The 13,100-nt window shown below is 43.6% G+C and overlaps 2 protein-coding genes across 2 annotated transcripts; both read right to left on the bottom strand.

Moving 5' to 3' along the window:
• Nucleotides 1-158: 158 nt before the first annotated feature.
• On the bottom strand, nucleotides 159-5,396 carry LOC123429207 (amino acid transporter AVT1C-like). The gene is made up of 11 exons (XM_045113261.1): nucleotides 5,038-5,396; nucleotides 3,820-4,169; nucleotides 2,478-2,692; nucleotides 2,335-2,358; nucleotides 1,919-2,099; nucleotides 1,613-1,835; nucleotides 1,394-1,529; nucleotides 995-1,157; nucleotides 838-881; nucleotides 641-703; nucleotides 159-565 (listed from the first exon to the last, which is right to left on the bottom strand). The coding sequence occupies exons 1-11, from the start codon at nucleotides 5,229-5,231 to the stop codon at nucleotides 470-472; spliced, it is 1,689 nt and encodes a 562-aa protein (XP_044969196.1). The 5' UTR covers nucleotides 5,232-5,396; the 3' UTR covers nucleotides 159-469.
• Nucleotides 5,397-10,128: 4,732 nt separating this feature from the next.
• Nucleotides 10,129-12,365, bottom strand: LOC123424993. The gene is made up of 3 exons (XM_045108671.1): nucleotides 12,185-12,365; nucleotides 11,364-11,880; nucleotides 10,129-10,675 (listed from the first exon to the last, which is right to left on the bottom strand). The coding sequence occupies exons 1-3, from the start codon at nucleotides 12,363-12,365 to the stop codon at nucleotides 10,129-10,131; spliced, it is 1,245 nt and encodes a 414-aa protein (XP_044964606.1).
• Between the last annotated feature and the right edge of the window lie 735 nt (nucleotides 12,366-13,100).

The raw sequence follows: 13,100 nt of genomic DNA, 5'->3' as shown, positions 1-13,100 counted from the left end.
TTGTAGAGATTTCACTAGTGGACTATACACGGATGTATATAGACATACTTTAGAGTGTACATTCAATCATTTTGCTTCGTATGTAGACATCTAATGAAATCGCTTAAAAGACTTATATTTAGGATCGGAGGGAGTAGTAAATCTGGTAGACATGATCACAACTGCGTATATCAACTTCACAATTACTGAATGTTGCATCGAAGGCCGCAAATTAAAGAGATTGGAAAATGAGGATCACAATTGAAGATGCAAACTTCATCATTACTAACAAAAAATGATGCACTAAGAAGAAGGAGGTGAAGTCACTTCGGGATGCTCCGGCCAGGAGAGCAACCTCAAACTGATTCTACTTTCATGGTACATCCTATCTATCATGACATGTTTTTGTCAAAGTCTTGCAAAAAGAACGCTAGAAACAAGTAAAAGATTCATCTTTTAGTACAAAGAAATCACAGTGCTTCATAAGGATTTACTGATAATTCTGGATGATCTTGGAAAGGGAGGAGTATGTGCCAACACCCGCACAACAGAGGCCGACGACAATGATGAACACACATAGTACTATCTGCAAAGAAATAATGCATTTGTTTATTAAGAAACATTTCTTGATAAATGTTCAAACTAAGGAACTTTTTTTTACCTGATACCAAGTCACTTTACTCCTTAGGATGGCCAAAAAGCATGCACAAGGTAGAATATACGCCTAAAAAACACCATGTGTTAGCCACAACAATCAACAAATAAATGGCACTACCCCAGTACTGCTTGGCAACAGCAGTTAGCTATCTGAAGACCAACAACAAACAAACGACACTAAGATTCAGAAGAAAAACTTACCACAAACATGGTGAGAAGAGACCCAACTAGGGACATCACAAGTCCTATAAAGGCGCGGCAAAATAAAATCAAATCAGAAAATTAGAAAAACCCAGCAAGTTGTAACTCAAAAAATCATTTTTTATTTGAAATGATTACTAGTGATGAAAACATCTACCAAAGAATGGAACAGATAGAGCAACAACAAGGGAAGACAACACCAGTGCTGATCTGAGCATAATTATGTTCCGGTACGTCTGTCTATTCGGAGGCAGCAGCTCTTCCAAACTCAGGGCAAGGGGAGTCATGGTAAGTGCATATTTGGTTATTGGATTTGTCACCTGAAAGATACTGTCAGCATGATGTGCATAGTGCCTAATAAAAATGAACCCTTTCCCGCAAAATAATAATAATAATAATGAACCCTGTCTATTTAATATGACCTGTAAATCATGCTAGAGAGAGAAACCTAACGTTACTCCGAAATACAGAGCCATTTCATAACAGAACAAAAGTGTAAGCTATCAAGAAATGCGCCATATGAACATAATTTGCGAATGTAGACAAGAAAATGTACCGTAGTCCAGACTGCAATCTTGGAAGACATAAGATTTGGGGGCATGTTCAATGTGAACTGAGACTCCGTGGTTTCGCCAAACATTATGTACCCCATGACCGCGGCACCCGCGAACAGAACAGTAGATAGCGCGATGCTGACAATAAACAAAACCCCTCCTGAGATCATGGATTGCCCCCAAAAATTGCGGCTTAAATACAGTGGTTTTGGTGTAGTTACCAAGTGAAAAGAACGGCATTGAATTGATTGCTTTTCTTCAGAGAAGAGTAGATGTTCGGGAACACCCCATGCCCTGAGTAGCAGTACCCATACAAGCCAATGGCGATGGGGATCCCAGGGAGATTCAGTGCCGTCCCTTCGCTCTTGTTGACACCAACATGATCAACAAGCCCTGCCCAAAAGAGGCAGGCGACGATGACAATGGATGCGACGACTCCTCCAGCTACAGAATTCACAGTCACAAGATGAGATCACATATTTGGTCAGATGATGAAACACACGAGCTTCAGGTTAATGAAATAATACCTGAAATGAAGCTTAGACAACTGAGGTCACGAAGCCAAGTTGTCGGCATGACAACGAGCGTCGTAAGGATTGCGAATAACACATGGGCATCCAAGTTGAAGCCCCCTACAGTCAGGTGAGCATCGGGGAACAACTTTGATAGATTGTCACTCTCCAGTATCAGATACTCAACGCAACAGGCCTGCAGGGAAAGATCAAGAGCCGTTGATATGCTTATAAACAGCAACATTGTTGAAGAAAAAAAACATGCCTTGTGAAAAATATTATACTTCTAGAGAAGTTTTGTATGCTGGTTAGAGTGTTAGACTCATTTCACTGATTTATGCACACCATAAAACAGAGCATCCAGTAATGTACTCTGTCGAAGTAATACCATTTCTAAACAAGCAAGCCAATGTTTCATGAGAAGTACTTACATATAGTTCCATGTACAGGATTATCTGCAGGTGGCAAAGACAAATGAGTCAAGAGTTAGCACAAGACCATCCTCCACTGTACTCTGTAATACTGAAATGTTGACAAATGTGAGCTGGTCATCAGATTCTGGCAGAAACTATACCGAGATGACGATGCGGCCAGGCGTGCCGAACGCGGCGTGGCCGATGTCCGGGTAGGTCTCGAGGCCTTCCTTGCTGTCCAGGCAGCGCCGGAGGAGCACCCCGGTGTACCACGCCAGCACGGCGAGCACGGCCAGTATCACCAGCCCAAGCCAGCCACCCTGCCTGACGGCATAAGGTGTTGACAGGATCCCCACGCCACACAGGACATTCACTCCTGCAAATGACAGACACTGACTTGAGTTTCAGGAGTTCCAAACGATTTCAGTTGGAATATTCATAATAAACGAAAAAAATAATTTAATCTTCAGACTACTTACAAGTGAAAACTTTCAACTTGAAAATCAATTCAATCTTTAAATCAGTTTGAAACGGTTTCAGTTGGAATATTCATAATAAACAAAGTAATTCGAATGTTCAGACTACTTACGAGTAACTGTCCCAGACAAATGGACAGAAACAAGTCTCAGACAAATGGCAGACAGAGACCTGTTGTAAATAATGATGGTGACACTGACAGTTCGATGTCCACATGACCAGATAGATGCTCAAGATCTGATGTTTAAGAATGGCATTAGTAAATTGCATGATTGATCACGACAAGGTTCCTCTTTCTCCTGACAGATCTTAATCAACATGCCCGGGCTGCAATCATGGTCCAGTTAATCATTTTATTGATCATGACCATGTTCCCGTCTCACATGACACTGCTGTCCTGGGCCATCAGCCATGTGACCACAGGGAGATGACTAGAATCTGGTGTTATATTAGAACCACAGCCGTGGAAATGGCTCTGGACAGAATCTATACGTTGCACCTTGATTGGTGTCAGCATGTGGGCCGGTGTGCGTCCAGGTTCAGCAAATATGGCATCTTTTTTATCCAATGTGAGCATCCTAGGACCTAGGTTGCAGATGGGATCTCTTAAGTTGACTTATGTACTGTATCCTTCCATGTTAACACATGACGATCTGGTGTTCAATCATATATATATTTTTTGATGCATTTTCAGACAGTGACAGTTTTTGATTTGTTTTATTACTGGCTCTCCCTAACTAAGTTCCAAGCCATTTTTCTCTTTTATAATTGACATTTACATAAATTTGTATTTCTCTTGCGAGTATATATTTTTCTCACATTGGCAAAAAAAGGACGATCTCAAACTTTCGTTTCCATCCGACGGAACCTGGCTAGATACAATCATACAAATCATAAAAAACCACGTAGAACCATAGTTTCATCAATTTGCAACCTGCATTTCTCTGCAACTCTGAATCTCACAATATGCAATCTGACGGCTTGTGTGAGGTTTATTTTTGTGTGTAAAAGAAGATGGGTACGTACCATTCATGACGCCCTGGGTGTAGGAGCACTGACGGTAGGGCCCCACCTCATGGCCGCCACCACCACCAACAACAAGCGGCTTCTTGTCCTCGGGGATCTTGAACAGGGACGACGCCTTCCTCACCGGCGGCAGGTACTGGTGGGAGCTCTTCCGGGCATCATCGACACGGTCGTCGTCACTGTCGGCGGCAGGGACGGCGGTGGGCAGTAGCGGCTTGACGATCTCCGGCGGCGGCTTCCCGCGGAAGGAGGCGGCGAGGAAGGAGCTGGAGAGCCTGCTGAGCGTGGGCGTGCCGAGGAACCCGCTCAGGCTCGGCGACTGCACGCTGCTGTATATGTCCATCGACTGCCTGCAACACCAAACCAATGGAGACCGCAACTGTCGTTGTTACTGAATGCAGCACAACATCTCCATGGCTCCAGTTACAATTGTACAGCGAGATCCACAACTAAGTTGTGTAGTAAATTTTATATGGGTCGTCCACATAAAAATCTGAGTACCGCAGCAACCCGATCAGTTAATTTCTGGTAAAAATGAGCAAACAAAAGTGCTGCTATTATCTCTTCGTTCTGATCTTTTGCTGGATTATCCCTTAGCTGTTCTGGTTATTATACATGAGCATTAGTAGAAGAGATGGACGGATGCGTACGTGGCCAGATGATGAGACCAACTGAAATTGCCACGTCGGCAGGCCTATCGGCCATGGACCCACGTGCAGAGACACAGCTGGTAAACGTAACAAAACGTGGCCCACCAGCGGCTATGGGACCCGCATGTCAATGCCCCCCTCCCTAGTTATTAGAAACTAATGTGCATAGAGTTATGCTTGTTACAATCCTAATTAAGGTTAAGGCTGATCCTAAAAAAAGGTTTAGGCTAAAATTTCAAACATCTTGTTATTCTGACGAGTTAAACTCATATGTCTGTCGCAACAGCACAGTGGGTAAAAACTGCTTAACGGAAAATGTTACTACCACAATGCTGATTGGTGAGATTTTATAAGTACACATTTTTTTGTAAATGGTCAGGAATGTTTGAGATGCATGAAAAAAAATAGCACTAGTGATTGACAAGGAAATGTAATTGGATCTGCATGCATGATTGACAAGGAAATGTAATTGGAAGGATAAAGAAGAAGAAGAAGAAGATCTGCATGCATGAAGCGGCTGGATGTGGCCTGCATCCTGCCGCGATGCGAGTCACCGCGGCGTACGCACCTGTAGCTCTGCGGCCACTGGTGGCTGGCGTAGGAGCCGGGGTGGCCACCGCCGGCGGGCTCGGCCACACGCGGGCTGCCGCACGACGACGACCCGTCCGACTCCTCCTCCTCCTCCTCCTCGCTGCCGCCCAGCTGGTGCTCCTCGTCGTCGCTCTCCATGACGAAGCTCTGGTCCGACACCGAGTTCCTCATCGCTGCACTCAAGCTTTGCTTACCGGCAATGGCCGACGATGGACCGAGGAAAACAGAGAGGGAACGAGGGAGACGGGAGGGTGATGGTAGAGTGTGAGGAGAAGAATGGAGGAGCGAGAGGGGGACGTGGGTGTTTATACTTTATAGACAATGGCAATGTGGATGCTCTCCTCTCTTGGCAGATTCCGTGGTGGTGTACATATTTTCAGAAGCGCGAGGTTGAACATTCGGCGGGTTCCTCGATGTCAGCGTCAGTTTGGTATGAGAGGAAAGGACGCCTGCCAGGAATCAACAAGTGGCCTTTGCGGCTACGATGGGTTTTTTGTCTTGGATCCTGCAGGTTCCAAATGAGAGGTCTGAGGTCTTGCTACGTACGGTGACTGTTACGGCCGGATGGTGGTCGTCGTGCACCAGGCATTACGATCAGTGCATATCTGAACCATATATATGAACCACATGGCATGCACGGCAACCTTCTCTGTCGCCGAAAGGTCGGCCGGATCTTCAGCCTTCTTCATTCATTCATTCATTCATTCAGGTATCCATCTAGCTATATCCAGGTTCTCTTGGCCACAAGAAGAAGAAGAAGAATTTGCATCTGGATAAGATGTTGATGCCAGCCTTTTAGGTGTGGATAGTGCATGTACTTACACCCATCTTCCATGGATCCAAGCACATATATATTTGCTGGCTCACACGGCTAGCTGCCTAGCTAATAATCCTATCGATCCCTGCAGATTATATGCCCAAATCGGTCGCATCTGCCTAGCTCATAAGGATCGATTCCTGCCACATGGCTTCACGTGATACTTCGCTAATTGTATAGCACCGTCACATGTATATATGCCTCGTTGTCCTAGCTATTTTTTGTTTTTTTTTCAATTCCACCGCTGGGGAGTGGACAAAAACACTAGTACATTTTTTAGGACTTGATGCATGATTGACACGCCAGCACTAGCCACATGCCATTGCTGCTTGATTAGACATGCATGCATGCATGGATGTACTAAAACAGTGGGCACGATCGTCCATAGTATATATGAATATCTATTATATTAAAATTATATAGTATGAAAATACATCTCGTGGTGCATCTGATAATATTGATTTCATGTTGTGAATGTTGATATTTTTTAATATAAAGTTAGTCAAGCTTTACAAAGCTTGGCTTTGACCAAACTTTATATGCAGACTAAAAAGAAACGGAGGGAGTACTAGCTAGGATGCGTGGATGCCATGGCGGGCGAGGACTCTTGTTTCGGAGCACTAGACCAATAATGTCACATTTTATAGTGATGCTGATTTGTTTATTGGTAAAACTTGCATTTGTTGAGCTTAATGTTGCGTTTTCAAGGAATGCTGGAAAGACTTTTCTATTCGCTTTAAGAGTGAGGAATTATTAGCTGTGGAAGGTGGTTATGCATTGGGGTTACTGGAAAGGAATATGTGAAAAATGATGTAGACTTTATTGGCTTGTCTAACTTTTTTATTTCCAAATTATCTTGGACCAACAAAATCCCTTGAATTGTCAATTTCTCTCTGCGTAACTAGCTAATTAAGGCGGAAGGTTCTTCATTGCCGCATAGGAAATTTGAGTTGTCCGGTTAATTAGAGAAAACTGAATGAAAGCCTACATGACAAACTCCAACTAGCAGAAGGAGCTTCAATTGCCCGCGGCATAACTAGCATAAGAAGAGATAATCTTGAACCTGCTGTCATGAAGGCTATATGATAACTTCAGATATGGGAGCTGGTAAATTGAACCAACGTTCTTATAGTTTGACCCAATAGCTCAGCACTAGAAAATATCCTTAATCAGGATATAAAACTCCCAACACCTCTCATGCTCATTTCAATATAAACAAAAAGCCAGATTTGGAAACACACCGGCACAAATATCGAAAGCTTTTTCATTGCCAAAGAGCTCATATGGTGATCTTTTCACACATCTACTTTGTTGGTGTTTCCATCAGAATTCAACATCTACATTATAACCATGAGAAAATGGATGAGAAAACAGTAAGGAATAAGGTATTTATATATAGATGTTTCCACAAGAAAATCACTATCGAGTAATCCATGTGATGTTAGTTGGTGTGGTAATTGTATTGCACATTGATGGTAACATGTGCAAGTACATGAAAGTGAGTAAGAACCAAGGAAAATAAGTCATTTCAAAAAGTATTAGCATATTATATCTACCACTCTACCAGCACTACCACTCAGTGCAATGGTACCCCGAACCACTCATATAGCCAAGCAGTGGCGAAGCCAGCAATCTGGCAAGGTTTGGCTACTGCCACACCTAACATATGCCATGTATACTAGGTTTATGCAGTACTTAATTGAAGATTTGAGCCAAGCTATGTATACTAGTAACCTCTGCCACACCAATAAAAAATTTCTGCATCCGCTACTGTAGCCAAGGACCAAAAGGTTCTCAATCATCTCTTTAAATAAAGCAACAAAAGCAACAAAAATGATAACCATATATATTAAAAATGTTGAACTTGTATAGAAAGATGTTCCCAATGTATAATGTCTATGAACAATATATGAACAAAGTAGTCATCAAACATATTTTTCTAAAAATGTTAATCATTTATTTGAAATATGTTAAACGTGTACAAAGAAATTTTCATGATTTATATAACAACAGTAGAATATGTATGAGAAAAAGTTGTCATCAGACACATATAGTTGAAAATAATAATAATAATGTAGTCAGAAAATGCTAAACATGTATAAAAAATGTCAATATCATATTTGGAAGACCAAAGAAAACTGAAATTTTTTTTTTACGCAAAAAGACAATAAAAACCGAAGGAAACCAATGAAAAAAAGAAAACAGTGAAACCCAAGAACAAAACAAATAAAACCAGAAAAATACAAAGAAAAAAGAAGAATAAAAAGAAAATAAAAAACCCGTGAAAGAAACAGTGAAGATCAGTGAGAAAACAGAGAAAAGCGGAAAACCGAAGAATTTTCTAGGGGAAGAAACGAAAGAAAGCCGAAAAAAAATAAAAGAAAAAAACGAAAAAAAAAAACCAAAATCATTGCATGGAGCGACCTGAAGCGAACGTCATGCAGCTAACGAGCCAGCTGAGGTAATGGGCCGGACCTTTATAGGCGCGCTTCAAACGAGACAAAAGTTATACCTGATCTCGGGGGAAAATCATCTCCTGCTGCTTTTATTTTTTATTTTTGCGGGTGATCTCCTGCTGCTGTTTATGATCACAACCTGGAATAATTTGACGATGATCTCAACGGCGACGACGACAGCTCCAACCTATGGATGGCCTACAACTATTTGTCTGACCTGTTTTTTTTTTTTTTTTGAGAATCTCACAAAGTTTATAACTGCATCACAATGTTTTGACATACAAAGACAAAATCACCGGGCTGGCCTAACCAAGTATGGCGGCCAAACCCTAAAGATAGAGCATACTTTACGAGATTATGGGCTTCCACATTGAAGGTCCTAAATTCATGACTAAACGAGCATGAAGAAAAAGTAGTCGCTCGAGCCTTTATCTGCTTAAAATGCCTCCAGGTTCAATTTCTGTGCATGATGGCGTTTCTCATCCCATGCTGTTGGTCTGTTTTCTTTTTACTCAGATTATATCTTCTTACCTCTGTTTAAAATGCTTCATAGTGAGAGCTTAACGACCCTACACTGGCGAACTACTTGATCCATTTACAGAAAAATGTATATCGAAAACTGAACCTGGAGGAGAGCATAAATAATGCTGCCATTGTATTTTTTGTCTGCAATGATTTATTATGGTATTGTTATGTTAATATTCAGAGCACCTGTGATGTGATACTGATAATATGTTCTGTCTCAGTTCCCTCTTACATTCTTTTTTTTTTGGATTCAATGAGTCATCATTTCTAATGGACCTCAAGCAATATGTATGTGTATTGTAGTGTTTATGGATCTGCAATGTATTTTGCATGGCAGGTGATCGTTGTTCGATGAACCGACAAGCAGAAACATGGTGCAGACAGAGAGTCGTCGGCAACGCGCTAGTGGTCATACATGATTATGGAGGTGCAGATACCTTATTCATGATTATGGAGTTGCAGATACCATGAGCATCAAAAAGAAATAAGCAAAAGATATGAGGCACGGCCACGAGTTTTTGTGTGCATGTGTCCACTTTATTTTGATGTGGTCGATGCATGGGCGAAAACATTCACTGGTCCAGCTCATGGTGCCTTTATCAGCAACAATAGTCCACACAACTATCAGAATTCTCACTCAAGATCATGAAACAAAACGATCAAAGGTACACGAGGAAAGTTAGAAAGAAGACTGCTTGGAGAAACAAAAGTATATCATGGTGATCTGCTCTGTTTAAAAATCACACAGTTCTTCCAACTTATTCCAACTTTTGAGCTGAAGCTCTGCTGCCACAAGAGCTTGGTCCTTATGTGTGGCAGTTCACCATTTCAGCAGGATGTATATACGGAAACTAAAGAGAAAGAATGTTCAGATAAAACAGTAATTCAAATAATCCATAGAATCAAGAATTTATGTTGCCACCCCTGTAACATGGGAAGATCATGGCAGTTTTCAATTGTGGATTTATAATAACAATCTAGCATCTAATATTCAGGATGCTACAACAAACAAACTTAACAACTCAATTTCAGAACATTACTTGATCTCAAAAACCAAACCACGCACATCAACAAAGCTACCTGACGGTGAGATAGCATAGCCCATAGCAAAGATCAGGTAAAAACAGTAATTCAGATAGCTCATAGCAAAGATGCTACGGTTACCAGTCAAAATGCCCAGTTAAACGGAACCTGTTAGATAGCATAGCATAAGTACTGCAAGGGCACAGTAAACCTGGATCAGGATTTGAGGATATTATATAAATGCGGTCTATGGATATGGCCAGATGAAATAGTGGGTCTCATCATCATCTTCTGCTTCTGGCATCCCATAATCTTCTTGCATCTCCAAGAACGGAAGTGGAATGATATTCTCCTGGAAGCTATATGGTGTAATGTGCACACGGCTTTCCTCACACTCACTGCATTTCACGTGTCCCAGAAACTTACCATCAATGTCACAGCGCACAATATGCCCAGCATCAAGCTCGATGAGCAACTCGTGCTTGCCGAGCACAGCAATCTTGCGTAAACATCTCACCCTTAGATCAGGTGGTAGGGACGCCTTCAGCCCAGATAGGTCAATCCGATACTTGAAGGCCCAGACCTCAGCCTCATAGTCCTGCATCATGTGGATATCTACAACAATGCCATCGGAACTGGTGCACATAGCAACCACACTGTCAATCTCCAACAACAATGTCCAAAAGCTCATTCCGGTGGGACGGCTCATCCACCTAAACGTCTCATCAGCAGTGTTGAACAGTAGAATTTTGCTGGTGTCAGAGTGGTACCGTTCTTTTAGATCCCAATGCAGGCTGCCACGGTGGAGAATAGATACATTAGACGAACAGGTCAGTCCATCTAGTAGGTCTTGTTCCATAGGTGGGTGTCCATCCAGTAGGTCTTGTTCCATAGGTGGTTGTCCTATGGAACTAGGCTCATCAGATCCCACCGAGAGGACGTAGAAATAAGTCGTGAAAGCGAAACCGTTCTCATTCCTTGTGCAAATTGAGTAGAGCACACGGTATTCTCTGCAGAGGCAATGCTGGTAGAATCCTGCTATGCGAATGCTTGTAACTGAAGCACGACATTTTGTGTTGGAATTAACCACGAGTCCTAGTCCGGCTTGGACTTGGAACCATCACCATGTAGGTATAGGATTAGTAGTTGTCTTGGTTAGCTACTATATATACGTACAAGTACCCCTGTAATATTGGATCAGATCAAAGCAATACAATCAAAGGCTCGATACGAGCCTCTGGCAATCATCTCGGCGTCTTCAATGTTTCGTGTGCGTGTTCCGTTGCTTGAACTGGTGCTGGTTCGATCAGCCTTGAGGTTGTGCAAGCTAGTTCACATCTGCTACGTGAGAATCCATCCAGCTGCATGCCTGCCTGCTAGCTAGCTTTGTACGTGCACCTTGTCTCAGGAAGAATCGATCGATCGTGGTATTGTACGTACGAGTTCGGTCGACGGAAAGTACTCGTCAAGGAGCCGACGTACAACGCTTGATCGGGCCTTTGCCAACATTTTGGTCCAGGAAGCAGCAACAGGGGAGCAAGTTGGCGGGTCGTTGGATTGCAGATATCGAAGCGTCTGCCACGATCTTTGTAAGAGATGACGAGGAGGCCATCACAGGAAGCATGGATAGTGAGGCTGTCTACATCCTGCTTGTGGTCAGCATACCAGAGGATGGGTCGGAGCTTGCAGCTGGTAGCCCCGGCATGGTCACCGCAGAAGACGCAGAGATGGCCGTCATAGAATCTGTTGTCACGGTTGAGGCAATCGATGAGAAGGAGCGAGGGCTGGCGACGGTGGTGAGCGAGAAGGAAGTCGCGGGCGGAGGTGGCATGGCACCACAACTTGCACACAGCACGGCAGCGAAGGATGTCCTCTGCTGGCAACCTGATGAGTATCTCCCCGGCAATGATCGACTCTGGCAAGTCATCGAGGACGGTCACACAGCTACTGTCTAGCTTCGACATGGTGATTGATTGCCGCTGCTCCATCTGATGATCAACTACAAAGATGCAAACGTTAGTAGGTAGTATTATATTAGTAGAACAATAGGCAACAAGCCACCTCACAAAGAGTAAAACACTTAAATGCAAAAATTCCACCAAAGTCCGATCGTGTTTCCTTGAGACGCACATTTTGGGTATTATCTTTTTCAACAATTTAGATGATACACCAATGCTATAACCAGCGAGCACACATAGCAGCAGCAGCAGCAAGCACTCTCTGAATCACAGCCATCCCTCCCTCCCGGCCCACAGGTTTCTCTGATTTGCTCGATCTGAGAGAAAATCGAGGGAGGGATGAACCCGCGATGCGGAGGCCGCGGCGTGGTGGCTTCCCGGAGGCGGCCGTCGGCGTGGTCCGTCGACTAGGGAAGGTATCGCCGCCGCCCCGAGAAGAGGTCGGGAGAGCGTTTTTCTTTTTTTTGGTCTCTCTCGCCCATTTCATTTCATCTAGGGCGACGCTTAGCCGTTTGTCGACTCCCATCGGTCACATGCGGTGCCGTCCGATATCCACGTGCAGCCATTACATTGAGTCGTGTCCGTCCAAACATGCATACGAAAGAGAGAGCGAAAAACACACAAGGCGCCCCTTCCCTCTCACTTCACCGGCTCGCAGTCTCGTCGTCCTGTGGCCTTGAAACATGGTTGTCACTCCTTGCATCACCGTCTTTCACGATTGTAGCTTTGTTTTTTATGGCCGCATCTCGCGGACATCCATGTCAATTGGTTTGAAGTTCCGTTGTCCATAGTCGCAGCTCGGCCGTTAATGGTTGCAGCTTCGCCGCCGACAGTCCCAACATGGCCACTGTTGGTTGTGCTTCGACCATAGATGATTGCAGCATCTGGTGGACGGTTTCATGGTTCACGACCATGCATGCAGCAACACCGTCCCTCGCACTTGGTGCGTCGACTCCTCAACGCCTTCGAGGGAACCGTCTATTTCCTTTTTCTTTTTGAGAGGAACAAAGATCTAGATAACAACAAACCTATTGGCCCGTCTCTCATCCAAGTTTGTGCTCTACTACCGCGGTATCGGTGTCCTCGTGCCTACTCGCCTTTAACCCCGCGTTCCTCCTCGACCATTATCGACACCAGCATAATCGAAGGTCATCTTAATTAGGTCGTACCAAACAACCGACGGCATTGAAGGCCACATATCCTATGTTCGAGTTGTCCATCTCCGGGGCGCCAAGTTATGTCTAGACATTTGGGGATCGAT

The sequence above is a fragment of the Hordeum vulgare genome, chromosome 2H (genome assembly GCF_904849725.1).
Source record: "Hordeum vulgare subsp. vulgare chromosome 2H, MorexV3_pseudomolecules_assembly, whole genome shotgun sequence".
Taxonomy (NCBI): domain Eukaryota; kingdom Viridiplantae; phylum Streptophyta; class Magnoliopsida; order Poales; family Poaceae; genus Hordeum; species Hordeum vulgare.
Note: the sequence above shows the minus strand (reverse complement) of the source record. Positions and strands in the feature narration are given on the sequence as shown.

Bases quoted from the DNA above. Each gene is read 5' to 3' on its own strand.
- LOC123429207 (XM_045113261.1), bottom strand. From the start codon at position 5,231: ATGAGGAACTCGGTGTCGGACCAGAGCTTCGTCATGGAGAGCGACGAC. The intron at 2,100-2,334 runs GTAAGTACTTCT...CTTTCCCTGCAG, and splicing joins TCCTGTACATGGAACTATAT to GCCTGTTGCGTTGAGTATCT. The intron at 1,530-1,612 runs GTAACTACACCA...GTTTATTGTCAG, and splicing joins AATGCCGTTCTTTTCACTTG to CATCGCGCTATCTACTGTTC.
- LOC123424993 (XM_045108671.1), bottom strand. From the start codon at position 12,365: ATGGGAGTCGACAAACGGCTAAGCGTCGCCCTAGATGAAATGAAATGG. The intron at 11,881-12,184 runs GTTCATCCCTCC...GCATCTTTGTAG, and splicing joins CCGCGGCCTCCGCATCGCGG to TTGATCATCAGATGGAGCAG. The intron at 10,676-11,363 runs GTACGTCGGCTC...CCACCGTGGCAG, and splicing joins CAAAGGCCCGATCAAGCGTT to CCTGCATTGGGATCTAAAAG.